A 21808-nucleotide genomic window follows, 5' to 3' on the forward strand; every position below is an offset into this window, starting at 1 on the left:
TGAGCCTGTAGATGTCCTTGATAGAGTCGATCTAGCTGTGTGTCGTCGGCGTCTTGGTGGATGTGGATGTTGTATGTCGCTAGGAGGGCTCCCAGCGGCTCCATCTATAGCTTGAAGATTACTGGGGAGAGGATGAAACCCTGCGGGACTCCACAGCTGATGGGTATCATTGGCGATCTAGAGGAGTGCATCTGCAAAAACTGCCGGCGGTTGGTGCAAAATTTCATTTTTCATTCCGATCCCCTCTCCCAGGACATGGAAATCTCTGTCTCCTATGCTCTTCTGCACATGACAGGAACAAGAGCTGGTTCCTTGCATGCGTGCTGGAGCATGGGAGCCTGAGGCATGCCTGCAGAGGAGGAGCAATGGATTTGAGAGGAAGGTAACACAAGTACTGAGTCAAGGATGAGGGATGTGGTTGTAATGCTCGGCTGAGGAGGTGATTTTGGGGGTTGGAGGAGGAGAATTCGAGGGAGAGGGGATGTGTGGGAAAGGTGGGGCAAGAGAGGGGTGCACTCATACACAATGGTCATCAGTGATGAAGCACGCATGATATGTATTAGTGACTAGACTGGCATTTTGGTATAGCCACTCTAGTCGCTCCTTACTGTGGCTGGGCTTCTATAATAAAGTAAGCAGGATAAGTGTTATTACATGGCTAGACTAGCATTTTGATGCAGCTAGTATAGCCATTTCTTACTGTGGCTTGACATGTTATACTGGGTATCTCTGATAAAGCAATCATGATAAGTGTAATTACCTGCCTAGGCTTGCCTTTGGGTGCAGCCAGTCTAGCCTTTACTTACTGAAGCACGGCCTATTTTTGTTGGGCATTTCTGATAGAGTAAGCATTATATCTGTTATTACATGATTAGATTGCCATTTTGGTTCAGCCCATCTAGGTATGTCTTACTGTGGGATACCATTTTTCTGTGAATCATCAAGGCTACAGCAAACAAGATGAGTGTTACTACGTGTCTGGCCTACATTGTGCAGACAGTGTTGACATGTTTTCGTATTGTGGCATTGCATTTTTAATAGCAAAGCAGTAAGAAAGCTCAGCAGGTTGAGCACTCGCTGCTGCGAGTGATGCTTGATCTGCAGGTTCGAATCCCGGCAAGGCCAACTCAGCCTTTCATTTTTCCGAGGTTGATAAATGAGTACAACCTTCAGTTGAGATGATAAGTTTATGTATATATGTGCTATAGTGCTTTTGCGAAAGTGCTACATAAATAACAAATCGTTATCATGAATGAAAGCATTAATGCTCCTGTGCACTGTCTGTGACCTGCATCAATTGGATTTTTGGATACTGTAATATCGCAGCAGCGGAGTGACGCTGAGTGTTGGCAGTGTTGGGAACTCTGTTTTGCTGCCTGACTACCTCGTTGTGAAAGGAAGTCGCTTTTCCCTTCAAAGACCCAGCACAGGTCGCGGAGCGACGCGGAGTGACGCTGAGTGTTGGCAGTGTTGGGAACTCTGTTTTGCTGCCTGACTACCTCGTTGTGAAAGGAAGTCGCTTTTCCCTTCAAAGACCCAGCACAGGTCGCGGAGCGACGCGGAGTGACACTGAGTGTTGGCAGTGTTGGGAACTCTGTTTTGCTGCCTGACTACCTCGTTGTGAAAGGAAGTCGCTTTTCCCTTGAAAGACCCAGCACAGGTCGCGGAGCGACGCGGAGTGACACTGAGTGTTGGCAGTGTTGCCTGGGGTGCCTGGGGTGCCTGGAGCGCCTGGGGAGCTGGGAGCCGCCACGGCCCCCGCCCACGCCTCTGTGCCGAACTCCGCTCGCTTTTCCTCCTTGCAGCTCCAATCGTGTTTTGTGCCTGCACGCGTCTCTCAGTGCATTTATTTTTATTTTTATTTTTTAACTTCTACGTGATCCCTATGACTTCTGTGGTGTACACCTTAGACCCTGGCCCCTCGGGGATCAACTTGGACAATGCAGTGGTGTATCAAGGAGAGGAAGATGCCACTCATCCGCTCACACGGCGGCAACGACGCTTCCTGGTTGCAGGCGGCTGCACTCCCACTGATCCGCGCTTGGAACTAATGGTAAGTCGCTGCAAGTTCCGTAAAAAGAACTGTGCTTCCTCTACTTCCATAGACTCTGAGAACTATTTTGATTGTCAGGATAGCACTTTAGTTTCGTGCAGTACTGACCTATATCCACTAGCAACGCCAACTTCCCCGCTTCCGACTACACTAAAAACATTACAAACAGAGCCCAACATAACCTATGCGGCGAAGGAGGGAGAGCCCGCTGTGGTTGATGATGCTCATAGGGCATCTTTGGACTCTGTAATTGTTAGCTGTGCATCTACAAACACCCGACTGGATAACACAATAGTTAATGCGGAGAAAGGTAATGAACTGCTGCTTACTAAATCTCTTTCAAGCATGGCCGGAACGGTAATTGATTTTGACAAAGACGTACAGGAGATGAGTATTGCTGTCGGTGATTCCACTAACGGAGGCATGACCAACTGCATAGACCCTACAGATAGTGCTAGTGGTGTGGCTAGTGATGGCTGTGAACTTAACGACAAACGGCCTGCCGGACCTCTACATAGCCCCAATAAAATCCTCCAGATTGCGGAAAGAAAAACTGGCGATATTGTGGCCCACAGTGAGCTCTTCAGAAAAACTCCATTGATGGATGCTGCTCCCGGGGAAATAGCTCTGATAACACGGCCTAGTCCTGGATCTGCTTCGGACTGCCCGCCATGTGTCAAGAAGAAATGTGACCGATGTAGCCCACTGGTCCTAGTAGATATGAGACGTGTAGACTGCAGAACGGAAATATCATCGGCTGAATCCCGCAACCCCTCGCAACAAGTGAAGCCATTGGAGGTATTCTCGACCTCTGAGGAGCATGTCTGCAGTCTCCCAGCTGGCCCGCTAAACCCAAATGAACTTCCTAAACCTTGGTTAAAACCAGTGACGAAAAGGAAACGTACAGAATCCATCAATGATGATTTTAGTGACCTAATTATTACATCACAAAAAAGGCTCGCCGATGAAAGGGAGCGAGCTGGCTCTCCTTTCACTGGATTGGAAATCTACTGTCCACCGTCTGTGGTAGATATACAGCCAGATGCTCGATCTAAGAAAAAATCGAATTTACGTAAGAAAAAATCTAGTTTCTCTCGAATAAGACCTCAGAAAAGTAACAAACAGAATAGCCAAACATTAACCATGGCAGAACTTATGGCTAAAGAAATTACGAGAGAACTAAATACACTCAAAATGGCTGCTCATACAATTTCGATGTCGCCATATATCAAACTGTACGAACAGCTGAATGAGAATATTAAAGATCAAACAACTCTCATAGCTTTGTTGAACTCGAAAATTATCAATGTGGATCAAGATCTAAATTGGATGAAACAAACTTGGACTCATGACCATCTAAGAGCTGATGCATATATTAAGACCATTGTGGATCAAACCAAAAATAGTGTGATAGACAAACGACTGTTCGCCGAAGTAGCTCGGGAAGCCATAACACTACTGCAAGAACATAAATCAAATCCTGCTCTTAAATCAATGATACCTAAAGAGATTATAGAGCAGAATGATGATAAAACAAAGGAACCTGCTGCAAACAATACAATAGACTATGAGACCCAAATTATGATCCCAGACACTAGTTTAAATGCAGAGATAATCACGCAAGAGACGCGGTGTGAAAAAAGAGATGCTAATGCTCCCCCGAGGAAATGTACACAAAAATCAAAACGACCACGAGAAGCTGTCATTTGCATAAATGAGAGAAATAGAATCTGTAGTAGCGAAAAAACGATTACGCTCACCAGACAGCTAAAAGATGTTCCACAAAGGTGTGAACTAAATAAGAAACCATACCTACCTCAAATGCAGGACATTCCCTCTGACAGAGATGAGGACTTAATGTCAGCAAATCCTGTAGACAAGTGTATAATGGACGTTGCTTCTTCAGCTTCTCAATGAGAACAAGGCGTCAATGAGCCCGAGACACAAGACCTCATGAACTCTATACTTATGATTGAAGGTTCTGGTGTGACAGTCTCTCCTGCCAAGCCAGATTCAATACAAAAAGAGATGTACCCAGATGTAACACTAAATAATAAAGTCAGAGACAAGATGATTGAGAAAAAATCCAAAAAGGAAAAAAAAAGAAAAAACCAATGTAGATCGAGTGTACGATCATTCTTAAGGAACATCAAAGGGCTTTGTTCTACTATAAACATCAAGCAAGCGGATGAAACCGCCGCTAAGGCTAATCCTTGTACAGCGAAGAATTCCATACCAGCTGAGTTACTAAACTCAAAAGACGCACCAAACGACCAACCTGTTGGAATTGTGAGCATTTCTGAAGAGCTTTTAGATCTCTCAACATATGAGCAAGATGATTGGATTGAGATTCCTGATTCGGCCATGTCTGAGGATCGGCCCCCCTCAGACGCCTTAATCAACATTGACCTCAATATAGGGAAAAAAGACCAAGTATTCCCTAAAACGAAGATTCTTGCAAAGCAGCCGGCTAGTAGAACCACTCCTCCTTCCAAACCTGGCTGCCCAGATCATGAGACACATGCACTTCAACAAAAAGACACTAACAGTGATTCTCCCAAACACTCTGGCACAATCTTACCCACCGTAGTGGAAATCTCCTCTGAATGTATGACAATTGAGGCTAAAAGAGCGCTAACCTTAGCCACCAAGAAACTCTCACAATCTGAGATAAAGCATAGCTCGAGTAACTCGGACTTGTGGAAATATGAGCGAAACCTTGAGATCTTGGAGGCTAAAATGGCGCTAATGGATAAAGGATTAACTGAACCTATTCTGTTAAGGGAAGTTGATCTTAAAGTACGATCTCCCCATAATCTCAAACCTTCTTTGGAACAGTCTTCAAAAGTTCCATCATCGCTACAAAAGAGCCATTGGATTCCACTAAAACCGACATACCTGAAAGTACAGCATAATGCACGAGCAAGCGACGCTGATGGCCCTGATTACAGCCTACAAGTTCGAAAATCTAAGAAAATGGGAAAATATCTGTTGCGTTTAGAACGTATAGTGAGAGAAAAAGATGACCTTCTCTTGAATAGGAATAATGTGATGAAGCTATTAGATCATATTCCACAACTAAGGACTGTGGCCTCTGATGACATCCTAATAGTAGAATTCGAGGATGAGAAAAATAATGACTGTGTGATCCTGCATATAGCCTCTAAAATCATCTGTGATTCACTTTTAAACACTGGAACCATTCTGAACTCTATGGGGTTTGATATACATGAAATTCAAAATTCACAGAAGGCAGATCAACCGATGAACAAAGGACTGGTACTAGTCTATAATCCTGAAACTGAGAATAAAAGTGTGCAACGTGTTGAAGAACTATACTCAAAAAGCAAAAATGCCCCTTCAAAGTGCCACATCATTAATGAAACACATATTTCAGAAACAGAGTTAGTTGAAGTATCGACTGAGCAGATGTATTCCAAAATGAAGAAAACAATCAATCCACAAAGGGAAGACATGGATTGGTCATGGGTTGCTAAAACTATTAACAACACAAAACACAGCTAATGCCCAAAGATCAAGGAGACTGGCAATATATGCATCGCCTCATGGAACACACAAGGACATTCACATCTCTTTGAAAATACATCTAATGAACTGATGGACATAGACTTGCTCTGTTTACAAGAGACTTGGCTACTGGAATCACCAGTAGCAGACGGCTTTGAGATAGCCTTCAACAGAGCAATTAAAGGGGAAAAAGGCCGACCCATGTCAGGAATGTTAACGCTCGCCAAAGTAAAAAGTGGTATACGTATCTTATCTCATACTATTGTGTCACCATATATACAAGTGTGCAAAGTGAAACTTCCGGAGAGATACGTGAACAAAGATAATGTACTAATACTGATTAATATATATTGGCAACAACATTATTAGACAACTTCATGGAAACCATCTCAGAATTAATTTGTAATATCAAAAGGAATGAAAAGGATACAAACATCTTAGTATGTGGCGACCTAAACATAAATTGTCTGTCTATCATAAACGACTCCCTTGAAGAAAAGATAACCAATGGCGAACAGGCAGCCAGGCGATGGATGCAAGAAATGAAAGTTTGGAACTTACACTTGCTGAACGGCAACACGCCAGGGGACATTCCCGCCCATCCAACCTGGAGAAGACTTTTGCAAAGTTCGACAATTGACTACATGTTCGTAGACGGAATCCTAAGAAGCGAGGTCTTGTCTCTCAAAATCATCGAAATGAAGGTTAGCGATCATTGCCTAGTAAAGCTGTATTTGAAATCAAACGAACCTAGAAGACCAGTTGTCAATGAAGTACCGACACTTGAAGCAGGTCCTGGCCGTAACAGGCAAAGATTGAGTGAGAACAATATCATCTCACTAAGGAAATCACTTGACAATACAACAGAAACGGAACAAATTGAGTACACAACTCTATTAGAGATATAGCGGGAGAAAAAACACACTAAGGTACGACCGGATTTTACACAGCTCCATGCATGGGATGCAGAAGTTAACGAAAAGAAAAAAAATCTGAAAAAAGCACTGAGAATGCTCAAAAACAAGTCCAATACAAATAACCAAAGCATGATAAGACATCTGAAACAAACCTATAAGAACTGGCTAATCAGCCATAAACACATCATGTTACAGAGAGATGCCGAAATTATGATGGAAGTACTTGCTAAAAGAAAGACTAGAGATTTTTGGGCCTTGCTGAATAACATCTCAACACCCCAGGGAGCCATTATGAAATCTATGATTTCAGAAGTTCAATGGATCAGACACTACGCAGAAACATTCAATAACAATCAACCCAATATAAGAATTTTACCATCCTCAGAGCACGAGTGGTCAATTGAAATAAAAAAAGAGGAAATCTACAGAAACATTCTAAAATTAAGCACATCCAGAGCACCAGGACCAGATGGTCTAACAAATCAACACCTAAAACAACACCCAGAACTATGGACAGATATTTGCTACTTATTATTCCGGACCATTCTCCAGATGAAACAAATACCATCTTCCTGGTGGTGTGCCATTGTAGTACCAATTTTTAAAAAAGGCGATCGAACTGACCCCAAAAACTACCGGCCGATAGCTCTGCTTGATGTGGTCGGCAAAATCTTTGCCTCCCAGCTCCAAAACCAACTATTACGTTGGATCCAAGACACCAAAAGATACGACCTTCGACAAACTGGATTCGTGAAAGGAGTTGGTTGCGGGCTGAATCTAACAATTCTGAACTTTCGGAAAATGGAAGCAATTCGACAAAACAGAAAGATCTACGTAGCATTTGTCGATCTATCTAGCGCTTTTGATACCATCGACCGAGAGATGCTCTGGGAAAAGATGAAGAAATGGAAGTGCCCAGATAATCTACTACAACCTATAAAGGAACTCCACACGGACACAGTTATTAAAATCAGACTTGATTCAAGTGGAACGTTGAGCAAGCCAATCGAAATGAACCAAGGTGTGAAACAGGGCTGCCCGCTTGCAGCAACGCTGTTTGGTTTATTTATATCCGATATTGGCGATAGTCTCGCAGATGTAAACTCCTTCCCACCAAAAATAAATGGGCAGGCAATAAGTTGGATGCTATATGCAGATGACATTGCATTACTGGACCTAACACCAATTGGACTAACTCGAAAACTAGCGGCTCTAGAGAGATATGTAGAACAAAATAAACTAAAAATCAATCCTGCAAAATCTGAAATAATAATCCGGCAAGATTTAACACGAAATAATAAACGGAGTACAAAAAGCATCCCAAAGTGGAGACTGAGAAATGACATCTTAAGATGTGTGAAAAAGACAAAGTACCTAGGTGTTTGGATTAATAGTAACATAAATGATGCTCCCTGGACAGAGAATGCTAAACAAAAATGCAGACAACTAGCAAGTCAAGGAGTAGTAATAAATAAAAAGTTTGGGAAATTCTCGCTACAACCAGTAATAGCCCACTATAACCAAAAAGTGATTCCATCACTGATCTATGGGGCAGAAAGTGCCCTAGGAGTGTCTGCCACTCTATGGCCAGAACTAGAAAATCAATATTGGAGGAGAGTCCTGCATTTACAAAAAGGAATCTCGAGTGCATGTGTGAGATATGAACTTAATTTAATATCCATGCATGCCCGAGTGTTATGGAACATGCTATCCATATATCGGAAAATCATCACAGTAGAATGTTTGCCTCAATTCAAGATCTTACAAAATGCTATGAAGGGCAACAAAGAAACTCTACTATGTAAATGGGCAGTCGGGTGTAAAAAGCAATTAGAGCTACTGGGAACTGATCAAGATACCCTGAGAAACAACCCGAATTATGTGAAGAAAAAGCTATGGGAACAGGATTGGTGCTCGACAGTTGATGATCGCAATCGCCACAAACTTATGGAAGATGCAGCTATCGAGGCAAAAGATTGAAAACAACTGCCTCAATACTTGATGAGATCAGCTAATGCAAGACACCGAGCAAACTATATGAAATTTCGTATGAACTTAATAAACACCAGAGTAAGCCGAGCAATAAGAACGAGGAACTTGAAAGTATTACTCAGGTGTCGTTTCTGTAATAAACACCAAGAAACCCTTAAACATTTAACACTGTACTGTGAGGCCCTGAAAAATCAGAGATCTGTACACTTAGGACATATAGTGCGAAAATACGCCACCTTAAGTGGAGAGGATCTATGGCGAAAATTTCATAACCCATGTGAAAAAGACACTTTCGGGTTGACATATTTTGTGGAAATACTTGAAAGTTTGCTAAAAGAGAACTAAATTGGAGAAAGAATCTAAAAAGTAATGGGTGCTTCAAAAATGTTGAGATGAGGTGAAGAGGTGAAGCAAAGCCAGACAAAGGATTGGTAATGGAGTAATGAATCATTTGCAGCGAACAGAGTAATGAAAAGTGAGATCAACCAAGTCGGGGGGGAAGCAATAAGTCATGGAACGCTATTCTCTGCTATGAAAAATGCACCGTAATGATCCATTTCTGAAGCACCCTATAGATAGATAGGGGAGGAATTGTGTGTATAATTGTGTGTATAATTTTGCTTTTTCAAAAAGTTTGTATAAACTAAATGAAAAAAATAAAAAAATAAATAAAAAAAAATAATAATAATATTGCAGCAGCTGGCAATGTTAAATCTATACTTATCATTCAATGACAATGCGTGATATGCAGCTATAATTGGAATAATATGGAAGTAACTGGCCATACAATGTTAAAGTGGCATATCTATGGAAGTGCCACAGCCTATGCTGATTCTATTGGGTCTAACACTATCATATAATAACCTCTTCCATGGCATATGAAGGCAGCACCCTTGTTAAAATGTGGTTGGTATCTCAAATATTCTAGTCTGCTTTAGTAGCTATTTTGTATTTTAAAAAGTTGCACATTTATTTACCTTTTCTCCTGCCCACAAGCCATTGATGTCTTCAGGGTTAAAGAGGAACTGATGCCACCCGGGTCAAAGGACATGTAACATCACTTCCTGTGATGTCATCAGGTGTGTGATGTCAGTCCTGCTACACCTGGCAATTTGGTGAATCAACATCCCTGGAGCCAAAAGGGCAAGACCTGCCCCAAGATCCGAGCCTGACAAGAACCTTTTTTGTTAAATCAAATTGTTCTTTTTTCTAAAGTGTAGTTTGTGAACCTTTCTGTTGATCATTTCAGTGTAACTCTCTGTTGTACAGACTAGGGTAGCCAAGGGGCTAGGCACAGATTAAGATCAGTTTTTGAACTTTAAGCTGGAAATCCTTTTTTAATCTTGTTTTGGTGTAGAATAAGGTGTCTCAAGAAGAAACAGAGACTCACAAGAATAAGGCATCATTCCCCACTCTTAGAAGAGAAATGCTGAATGTGCCTAACCCCTACTTTGCGCTGCCACCACCTCCCCACTGCTTTAGTTCAAATACACCCTCTATTGCTGTAGCTTTGACCTAGGACCTGTAGGAATGTATCCAACCCCTTGTAAAAACACTTGTAATAAAGATCATTCAGCTTAAGCCAATCTTTCTGTGTCTTGTGTATCATTACATGCCCTACCACATTACATCACTTTAGAAAAGCAAACACAGCCGCTCTGGACTCGATTGGGTGCGATAAAGACACCTTAATTAACAACCCTGTCAAAATCCAAACGAAACTAAAGGAACAAGACTGGCTATCTACATTTGAAGCAGCGGGCAAAAACAAATTGACTGCTCACCTGCCACCTAACACAAAAAACTGGATGAGCTCAAGAGCTACATTAAAAAAATTCCCTAACAAACAGGGACGAGATCTCCTGTTGCGAGCCAGACTCAACTTGCTTCCTATGAACGAAATCTTGGCCATCAGAGGCCTAACAACAACCAATTTATGTTGTTTCTGCAACTCGAAAACTGAAAAAGAAACTGTACGTCATCTGCTGCTCTAGTGCCCAGTGAACCAACCGATCAGATTGTGTTACTTAAAAAACACTGTGTCAGACTTTGTGTTGATGGACAAACCAACATGCTGGTCTAGACTGATCACCGGCGACTAAAAAAAAACACCCTGTCAGACTTTGTGTTGATGGACGAAACAACATGCTGGTCTAGACTGATCAGCGGCGACTCAACTAAATGGTTAATCGCGACCTTCAAAATTATGCAGCATATAAAATGTCTGCTAAATCAACCCATCGCGACTTGATGCTGACTCTGCCTGGTATCGGCATAAGAATCACCTGATTAACCTCATCTCATTTTTGACCCAATAAAATTGACACAAACTACCTTAGAATTGGACTTCAGAACTCTAAGAAGTGCAAGATAGAGATTAACTGATTGACAGTATCCCTCAATTTTGGAAAAATCTATTTTCTTGATTAAATACAAATGAAAAAAAATATTTAAAAAAATAAAAAGCAAAAGGAAAACCTGAAGGATCTAACAAGTTTAAACTAATCTACAAACTGCCAAATGAAACCAAATTGCTGGTTCTGATGACCTAAAGGCAAATGCCTATCTGACTTCCTCTGGGAATGCCTAGGTAAATCCTATTCAAGGGTCCCAGAGAAACAACAGTGATCTTTACGACTGTACCTCCCAATCACCAATGCACCACTTGCCCCTTCCTCTCATGCTCTTGTAGTCTTCACCCTGAGCCTCTCTCTATCTCCTTTTTTGTCCTCCAAATAGCCCCCTGCTATTCCTCCCACTGTCTCTCCTTATTCTCAATTACACTGCGTTTTCAGTCTCTCTGATGTTCCTCTCTCACTGTTATGTTATGTTAACCACATTTATACTGCGCACTTTCACTCAAAGGCATCTTGGCGCGAAGAAAAGTCAGGATCTGACCAATTAGCACTGCCCTAGAACAAGAAAGTTTTCAGCACCCGTCTTAACTGTAAGTGGTTCACCGTGCCTCTCAGGGTCCTTACCAGCCCATGCCACAGTTTGCAGGCAGCATATGAGAAGGCTTCACCGCCTATTCAGGCCAGACGAACCTTCGGAACTACCACTAAATTGGCATTGCCTGAACGAAGTGACCGACTTGGGACATAAGGAGGAAATGTATCCCGCAGGTATTCCGGCCCCTGTCTACAGAAGGCACAGTGCACCAGGCACAAAGATTTCAATGTAATCCTCTGGGCCACCGGGACCCAGTGCAGAGCCTGCTGCACAGGGCTTATATGGGTGCCAAAGGGGGCATTGGTTGCCACCCTAGAAGCTAAGTTCTGCAGCAGTTGAAGGCGATGTATCAACCCAAGAGGTTGTGCCAAATAAAGAGCATTACTATAGTCAATTCAACTCGTAATCAATGAGGCAACTACCAAGGGTCGCAGTCGCTCAGACAGAAAAGGGAGAACTCCGCAGCACACTAAGGAGAAAATGTCCAGTCTTACAGACTGCACTGACTTGGGGTGACGTAGATAGGTCAGACAAAAGCAGAAACCCTAGATTCTTCACCACCTTCACCAGGACCAGGAGATTACCCAGAATGGAGGGCCAAAAGGGAGCGGACCACTTAGCAGGGACCCACCACCAGAACTTCGGTCTTGTCCCACATTCAGCTTAAGCCAGTTTGCACTCATCCAGTTCCCCACCACCGAAAAGCAATCCTGCAGCTCCTGGGCTGCGGAAGCTTGCACCCGATCAACGCGGACCAGGATCTGAGTGTCGTTGGCGTGGGAATAACAGTGGAAGCCGTAAGAACGGATGAGGCAAATCATCGGCTGAATATAAATATTAAAAAGCATAGGGAACAAGGCCGACCGCTGCGGAACACCACAGAATAGAGTGCGTGAGGAAGATAGAAAGGGAGGCAAAGCGAGAAACTGACTCCTGTCTGTGAGAAACAAAACAAACCAGGCCAGGACGGGACCAGAGCGGCCAGCTGCCTGTAGGCGAGATAACAGAACGGCGTGGTCGACTGTGCCGAATGCAGCCGACAGATCTAATACAATCAGGGCCCTGAAACCAGCCCGATTCACCACCATGGTCAGATCATCGACCACAGACACCAGGACACTCTCAGTACCTCGTCCCTGTCGGAACTTCAATTGAAAGGGGTCAAACACCAAGGAACACAATCATCCACTTCAGCTTGGCGGGGATCAAGCCCTGTTGACAGGTGGAGTACACAGCATCCACAACTCAAGGGATCATGGCCAGATTGATGGTTTTAAGAGTTGTCAGTGGGATGGGGTCAGACGGGGCTGCAGACTTAAGGCGGTCCACTGCACGCAAAACTTTGATTGCTGAGAATTCAGGGAAATAATTCCATCCCGTATTCCCAGTGAGCACCTCTTCAGTGTTCCGGCTTGCAGCTAAATGCTGCTGGCCGCCTGAGATATTACTACAGATGTCCACTATCTTAGTGTAGAAAAAATCTGACAGAGAGTCAAAGAGAACCTGAGAAGCCAGCACCCTAGGTGAGAAACGAGTGGCAGAAGAGAAAGAGTTTACCACTAAGAGTGCCTTAAATTGGTTAAGAGCTTATTAGTGAAATAGGATTGCTTGGCTATCACCACATTCTGATGGTAGGCTTTGGCCAAATCGCGGTAGATGGCCTTTTCCGCAGACCCATACGCACAACGCCACTTAGGCTCTGCCTGTCTAACTTGCAGGTGAGAAGCCCTAAGTACATCCGTGAACCATGGCTCAAACTGATGTTTCCGAGTCTGGAATAGTTTAAGCTGGGCCAGAATGTTAGCGGAATCAACAAGAATCAAAGGAAGGGAAAAAAGATCAATAGTCGCAGTCCCCTACAATGAGCCACAATCTCAGCAGAGAGCAGCTTGGAGTGAACTGTAGACCAGTTGCGTCTCCAAGATGTCGCCGCTCGTCCCTCAGCCTGCACTCTAGGGGCCAGGGTGTTGAAGGAGATAAGGCTGTGGTCGGACCACGTCACCTGTTCCCCCTGTACGCAGGAAATACTAGACACTTATGAAAAAATAAGGTCCAGAATACCCCCTGAACATGGGTAGCGTCACATACAAATTGCAAAAATTCCATATCTGACATACCCTCATGAAATTCAGACAGATCCAGGGGCATTAAATCTCATATTGAAATCTCCTAACACCATCATGTTCCCATACTTTAACTGGACGCCTGCAACTAGCTCTAAAAAAGGATTAAGAAAAGACCTGTAAGGACCTGGTGGGCGATAAACCACATGAAAGTGCCCAGAGAAAGATTTGTTAGACAAATTAACCGTGCTTCCATGTCGAGCTCATGAATTAATGGAGTCGTCGGGATGTGAAGAGAAGACTTGAATATCAACGCCACCCTGCCACCTGGATGAGCAGAGAGCTAATCCAAATGAACAATATTAAACTGAGCAGGTAGGGCATGCAAACAAATCGGGGTGGATGACTCTGTAAGCTAGGTCTCCGTCACAAAAACCAAGTCCGGCAACATCTCCACCAATTTCTCGTGTAAAAACTGAGCATGCGCCACCATAGATCTAGCATAAATTAATATGGCAGCCAAAGATACCTTTCCAAAGACTTTACTACCTCCTCAGAAAGTTTCACTTCAGACATGCCCATGAGCAAGCTCAAGCCAGTTGGGCAGAGGGCAAGGAGAGCATCCTGCAAGCAAGTTCGAAATAACAAAGCCTCCCCTTCGAGTCCGTTTGTGACCGGGGCGGGCTTAACTTTGGCGCAACATCAGCACGAGCTTGCTGCGCACGACCGCTGCGCTGTCTATGCAAGGGTTCCATTTCAGCCACCGGATATTACCAGAGCCAATCCAGTCCTCCTACCCACAGGCAGTGAGGACAGACTACCCCAGATGGTGCGTGAGGTCAGGAAAGTAAACATAGACTGTGCAAACCGGTCACGATCCTCGGAGCACTACAGAGTCCAGGCACCCTCAGCCGGTAGACGGCGTTTCAAGGAAATAATGCCAAAAATAAAAAGTAGAAGAATTAAAATGAAAGCATCTATAAAATTAGAGCGCTAACTAGTAGCGTGGCTGCAGGGAAGTACGCCCAGTCAAGCGCTGTAGCATGGAATGCAATCCAGTAAAATGAAAAGGAAAGTAAATGTGAAAATCAAACATTTAAAGTAAAAAGTCGAGCGCACAGCTCAAGGCTGTTCCTTTCAAATCTCTCTCTCTACTCCTGATCTCTACCCACCAGATCTTAATCTCTGCTACTCTCACCTCCCACTACACTTTCCTCCCACTACTTTCTACTACTCTCTCCTCCCTCTACCACTCTCCTCCCTATACTACACCTTTTATTCCCTCTACTCGATGCTATCCTCCAACCACACCTTCCCCCACAGTCTCCTTCCTTCCTTCCTTCCTTCCTTCCTTCCTTCCTTCCTTCCTTCCTTCCTTCCTTCCTTCCTTCCTTCCTTCCTTCCTTCCTTCCTTCCTTCCTTCCTTCCTTCCTTCCTTCCTTCCTTCCTTCCTCTCACCCTTGCTAACCACTCTCAATTATACTGCCCTACACGCTGCCTTAGCCTCACTCACTCCGCTTACTTGCACTCTCACACTCAAGTACCACTTTCTCTCAGCAACTACTAATTCACCTTGCACACGCTATCAGTAATTCGCCTCCACATTCTACTGCACCGTCCTTCCTCCTCCTGGTCTCTGTCAGCTTTCCCCTCTTTTGACCGGACACATACAATTCACACAGCCCTGGTCTCTCTGCTCCCTTTTAGCCTCACCATCACGCTCCATGGGCTGCCTCCATCAGCTGGTTCTCCGGCCAGTCACTGTCTTTCTTTTCCCCAGGGACCAGGTTATAATCACTAGAAGACATAAAGCAGGCCTTAAGCCCTTCTTCTTCTTTTCTGCCTGCGGGTTGGAAATGGTGCTGCAAAAGTCCTTTTTGATTTTTGGCGCATTTGGTGGCATTGGTTTTGGCACATTTGGTGGCGCTAGCCACCTATGTGCCAAATCATTGCTAACAGAAAAGAGTGAAAAACGGGGTTTGGAAAGCAGGATATGTGGTTGGCATGGCAACTGGCAAAAATCACAGATTGTTATTTTCTGTCTCCCTGAATCCTTTAAACCAATGAGCAAGTCTTTTAAAATGATCCTGCCAATCCAAAGTCCCAGCGGCCCCGTTTGTCAGGCAGCGGAAAGTGTAAGTCCCCATTCCCGTGGCGTCCCATAGGACTCCACAGGAATGGGGGACAAGGACGCACCGGCACCGTTGCTAACGGTGCTGGTGCTTCATTGAAAACCATGTCTGCAGGAGCCGGTGTTAGGCAGAAACCTGTGCAGTTCCCTCTGGGACCACTGCAAAAGATTTAGGACTACAGGTGTTTGGCAGTAAACCCACTTGGTAGCAGTCTGTACCACACAGATTCACTTGGTAGCTGTGGCTGAGCAGTCAGACTTCCCTCAAGAAGAGTTAGGGAGTACACAGAGTATTCACAGTAGGTCAAAAGAACATAGTAGAACAAGTAAACACTGACCAGAACTTGGTGTAAAAGAGATTTAATTATTTATTTAAAACCACATCTAGAAAAACACACAGGCACTAATAGTAAGCAATTCAAAAACACGGTCACTAAAAGGTATACACTCCCTTAAAAGAATATTAGACAAGTCTTAAGTTAAGCCCCACTTATTTTCAGACATCGGTGAGCGCTTAACGTATATGGCACTTTAATAATTTGTTTTAGAAAAAGGGAGAGAAAAGCAGAGAATAAATTGAAACAGAACCCAACACTTTTTCACAAACACAACAAGAGAGAAAGGCAAAGTAACACCGTGAATTCAGAGTCAGTAGGCCGGATCCGCTTTAAGAGGATCCAAACGAAATGTGTCCAAGGTCACACGGTTGCAGTGCACAAAAGTCTTGTAACGGTTCAAAAAGGAGTTGGACCAAAGAAAGGGACCAGTTAGAGGGTCAAGGCGGCCAGCCCAGTCCAGAAGGTTAAGGGGTTATTATTACCTTGTAGCAATCTTTAGAAAGGGAGGCCTGGCGGACACGGTACCTAAAAGTGATGAGAACACTCCAGCGGGGGCAGTTGTTCCTGGCAGCGGATGCAAGTCAGTGCTTCGTCCGGGGGAGGAGAGGATCTCGTCGGGGAGGAAGACAGGAGTCCGTTGCACTGCCAGGGACGAAACCAGCCACAGAGTTTCTCAGGTACAAGGAGCGGTCTGTTGATTCGCGGTCCAGTGGTAAGTGGCTATCCGGCTGCCGGGGTGCTTGGCACGGGCAGTTCGACCACAAACCGGTCTGGGGTGCGAAGAGAAGAAGGTAAACTGGTTGTGCCCACCAGAAGGAAGGGGAAGAAGCCTCTCCAGCCGGGAGATCTTCTCTGTCATCGGGAAGTGGTGAGTCGGTTTCGCAGGGCTCCACCGGTGGTGTCGTCGTGGTAGGTCGGCTCAGCTTCTCCCTTGTCGGATTCTCAGGTCCTGTGGCGACTTCTGAAGTTCCAGTCCCCAAAGCCCTGCTTTTATGCAGCATACCCCCATTCACTCAGCCTAGCTGTCAATCAAACATGCTAAGTGGTGAGCCGGCCGGCTCACCACTTGGGCCAATCACACAAGAGTGCGACTTGAGTTACCAAGGTAACTCAGTCCAGGGTGCCTAAACCCCCTCCTACACCCGCTGTGGTACCCAGACAGAGTGGCACCACTTTTGGAGGCTTCTGTGGAGAAGCCCGCCAGAAAGTGGAACAAAGGGCTCGACTTGGGTTGGAGTCACAGAAGAGAACACAAACGCCATTTTAGATTCGAGTCCTGGCAAAAAATACCAACCGGCGAATTAATATTAATTAAATAAACCGGCGGTGTGTTCGAGGCTATGAGAATTAAATAATTAAAGTTGGTAGCCTCGAACAATGGGAAAATCCCATAGGGATATATTCGCGGTCGAATATAAAAAGTAGTTTCCACTGCCACCAGCCAAAACTCGATCAGGGGGGGCGGAGACGTGCCCCCTCGACTAACAGACCCCGGGGCAATCGAATTGCCCCGACCAGTACGTCCACAATATGATGGTTTGCACTGGTTTCTGTTAATAATTTGGGACTAGTAAAGCCAATGGTGACTTTACATGCCTGGGAGACAGTAGTCAGTCCCAGGGTATGGAGTCTATGGTGGGGTGTCACTATGACACCCCTGTGTTACTGCACGGTGGGTGCTGTGTGACACAGATAGTAAAAATACATGAGACCCTATGGAGTAAAGGACCCCATAGCCCATAAAACACATTAACAGTCAAAGGAACACCATAAATCATGTCCAAGAGTGGGAGAAAAAGAGTCTCACTCTTGGCAGGAGAAAAAAACAAACTCCAGAAATCCAGCAAAGCTGCTGGGGGACTCACTAGGTTAGGAAATTCAGCCTCAAGAGAGAATTCTCCCTAACAGCCGGCACCCCGGCAGGTCAGACCTGTCTGGAGCAACAGCCCCTGCAGGGATACTTGGAGTCTGGCGGTCCGTAAAGGGTGCCGGTACGCTGCTACCTTATTTTGCCCTTGTGTCCAGCCACTAGCAGCGGTTTGGCTGCCTAGAGCTTTGCCTTTGTCCATCGGCCCCATGCACGTCTGGGTCCCTGTATGCTTAAGGGGCCCTCTGGAAACACCAAGCTGCGGCCTTGAAACTCTAGTATTTGTACTCTCGCCTTTACAATGGACAGAGTAAAACCGAGTGAAACTATGGTTACCAGGGTATAATGGCTTGGCTGATATACTTCCACACTACTGATTGCAAACTAATATGTCTGTATAGGGTGTAGTTCACCTTTTACATATATTATTTTCTGGGGATATAGTTCTGAATATTAAAAAATACACGTAACAGTATACAACGTTCAAATGCAAGATTCAGTACATGTTTGTAGCAATGCTATCTTCCTGCTCCTTCCTGCAGTTAGTAAAGAGGGATGTGAGCAACAAAGTAAAGTAGCATAATCCTTCAATGACTTCTCATTTTTTAACCTGGGCAGAAAATGTGTAAAATTCACACACCTCTTGTCCAACAGTGATGAACATTCAATTTTGTCACTTAACAAAATGTTACTGCAACCGATGCAGGCATGTTGTTGGCACCATGGCAGGGTTTAGGGGAGCAGGACTTGTAGCTGCAAGCAAATGAGGCAACCCCAAATGATTAAACAGAACCCTTCAGTTACCTTTCGCTTGTTATCTAAGGCATTGAGCATTGCCTGCAAATGGAGAACCTCGTCGCTGATGCTTTTTGATATGACAGGGAAGTTGTTGTCCCCATTCTCTGTGTTGGGAAACAAGAATTGTATATTTTAAGTTAATATTCAAGTTAAAGGTATTCTTGTACATACTGAACAACAATGCTTTCAGTTAAAAGTAATACAGTTGCAGTAATAAATACGATTTACATTACAAAATGTGTAAAGCATGCCACACTTCTCCTCACCAAACTATGTATGACGTCGCTGTTTATTAATCTTTACCCACCTTATTCTACTTCACGTACAGACAAGATACAGTGCTGTGCATGAAAAAGGTGCATTGTATAATATTAAGCTGCCTCTGTCAGCAGAGGAAAACCATTCAAGCTTGTTTGCATGAGTGGTGAGGGAGAGGCGAGCAGTGGAGATAGAGGAGGCTCTGGTTGAGTAAAGTGGGATCTGGAAGGGGGCTGTTATTTTATAATTCTAGGGTGGAGATTGTGAATGCTTTCCTCCAAGATGTATGTTGCAATTCTGAAGTTAAAGCATTGTGATGTCATTGATGGAAGATACCTTTAAGGAGAGCTGGGTATGGTGGTGGTGATTCCATGGACTCATTCTAAGGGCCTCATTACACGGACGGCGGTGGACCAAGGTGCCGGTAAAATACCGACACCGCCTTGGTGGAAAGGGGAATTACCGCTCTATTCCAAGGTTGGTGGGGCGGTAATTCCCCCTTCCCCCATTGCCCTTCCCCATTCCCATTTTTGCCCCATAGGGCATAATGGGAATGGGGAAGGTGCTAATTACAGCACCGCAAATTGCGGTACCGTAATTAGCTCCCTGGTCCCTTTGCGGGTTGGTTTTTAACACCTGCAAAAAGCAGGCGTTAAATTCTCCAACCCGCAAAGGGACCTCGTAGTAAGGCGGTAAGGGTTTACCGGTACCGGTAAAATACCGGTACCGGTAAACCCTTACCGCCTACCATGTAATGAGGCCCTAAGACTTTGCCTTCTATGCCCACACAGGTGTTTAGAGTAGTGAGGAGGGCACTGTGGCTGATCAGGAGAAGGACACAGAGTCTGACTAGTCATCTCACTGCTTATTTTTAAAAAAAAATAGAGTTGAACTCCTAACTGTCCCTGTACTAAGGGTGTTCCCTACCTAACACATCTACAGTGCTCGTCAGTTGTCAGTGATGAACAGTCCACTGTCCTGTAAGGATATTTGGCGTGTTACAGCACAGAGTACAGCACTACTGCACAGGTAGCAATTTTTTTTTGATGCAGCACCATCACATGGGTGTGGTGCATTGCTATATGTGTTGCCAGATTAACATGGACATATAAGTAAAGACAGGCTATTCAGTCAAAAACGATTTTAACATATAAGATGCAAATCTATTTTTACAGTTAAAAGCACACGTGCACATTCAAAAATGCACACTATTTTTCACCTGAAATGCCTATGGTGCAAGAGACACATTTGAAAATTAATAACTAACCTTATTAATAACTAACCTGACTAATAAAACTGCATTTAACATAAAACATCACTAATAAAAATGTGTCTCCACTGCAGAATTAGGCCTACTCTGAAAGCGAACTTTTAAACTCACATTCATTTTTTTTTCTTTTTCTCTGCTGCTCTGTCCACATAACTACAGGAAGCAGAGGGCTCGAAGGAACAGGAAATCAGTTGGTTACAAATGGTTACTGTAGAAATGAGCCATTGTGTAGTGAGGGAGGAGATGGCATGATTGATTCTGATTGGAGCAGCGTCATAGCAAGTATCATGCTAGAGGCAGTGATTAGAGTTTTGCTGGGGGAGCTTGAGGAGAGGGGGAGGACAATCGAGATTTGGCAGAGCTGGGAGAAGGACCTGTTTCCTGGCTGAAGCATTCCTGCTGAAAAAGCTGAGAATTCCAGGCAATAACCCCGGTTTGAGAACGAAAGACGCTTGTTTTCACTGGGGTTAATCTTCAAGGGAGCCAAATTCAGAAAGAGAACAGCTGAAGAAAACTCATGCTGAACAGATAAGGTAATTACAGAAGTGTGGGGGCTGAGTGTGTACGAGAATATTCAGTCAGTGTAGGAAAGGAGATTCCTGTGCTTTACTCACATGTTTAATGTTGCAAATTGAGTTCTTGTCTCCGCCACTCTCTTTTCAGTGTATCACAGACAATGCTGTTACTGTGCTATTTTTTTTATTTCTGTAAAGAGTGAGATCGTGTTTAAATGCAACTTTTATAATACACAAAAATATTTGAAAGCAGACGGGTGGTGTGTTTTATATTTACCAATACAGTGCTGATGATGTGGGGAGATGTTTAGACAGTGCAATTGTCATTTTCAAGGTAGCTAAACATCAAATTTTGCTGCAGCCGTGTGCACAATGTTATTCAGTATGAGCAATTATAACTAACTGTGTGTGTTGTAGTTTGTCGGAGGTCTATGAGTCGGCAAAAAGGGAGGCCCGGGACATAGTTCACTACCGTATATAAGATAGTGAAAATACCACATGATAGTTCGTTGCCGTAGATAAGACAGAGAGAAATTGCCCATGGTGGCACACTAAAAATGAAAATGTGGTGTCCCTGAAATGCAAGCCTGAGGTCTCTCTAGTGATTACACAAAAAATCTAAACAAAAATAAGGGGTTCTGGATATTGGGGCCACAAATAAAACAAGGGAATTATGCTCACCAAAATACCACCAACCACGCATACCAACCACGCATACCAAATACGCATGTCTGTGTGCTGAAATAATGCATGTCCACTGTATTATTGTTGTACATGGCCCAATCTGAATACAAGGAGTGATTGTTGATAAGTTATTTTTCGGCGGTAAGAAAATACCGTCAGGCCCCAAATCTCCACAAAATACCCTACACATTTATGGTGCGTTGCAGGCCGGGAAAGTGATCATAGAGTACCTACTGGGCGTGGCAAGCGTGTCTCACACTGCCATTTGCACATTAAAGGGAACCCATTTTATAATAGCAGTGTGCCACTAAAAACGAATTTCAGAATGTCACAAAGGGAAACCACATTCTCAGACCTAGTGTAATATTTAGAGGCAAAGTTGTTTGCACATGGGACTTGGTCGTCGAATAGCACATTAGAATGGCGTGAACGCATTCAGGGT

General features: G+C 44.1%; 1 protein-coding gene across 1 annotated transcript in view; it reads right to left on the bottom strand.

Annotated features, from left to right (window-relative positions):
- STAT4 (signal transducer and activator of transcription 4) overlaps nucleotides 1-21808 on the bottom strand; it is a 632296-nt gene that overhangs the window by 357902 nt on the left and 252586 nt on the right. The window contains exon 7 of the mRNA XM_069615680.1: nucleotides 18646-18743. Coding sequence (XP_069471781.1) covers nucleotides 18646-18743 — 98 coding nt within the window. The remainder of the gene's footprint in view (nucleotides 1-18645; nucleotides 18744-21808) is intronic.

This window comes from Ambystoma mexicanum, chromosome 9 (genome assembly GCF_040938575.1).
Source record: "Ambystoma mexicanum isolate Mex_15411 chromosome 9, UKY_AmexF1_1, whole genome shotgun sequence".
NCBI lineage: Eukaryota > Metazoa > Chordata > Amphibia > Caudata > Ambystomatidae > Ambystoma > Ambystoma mexicanum.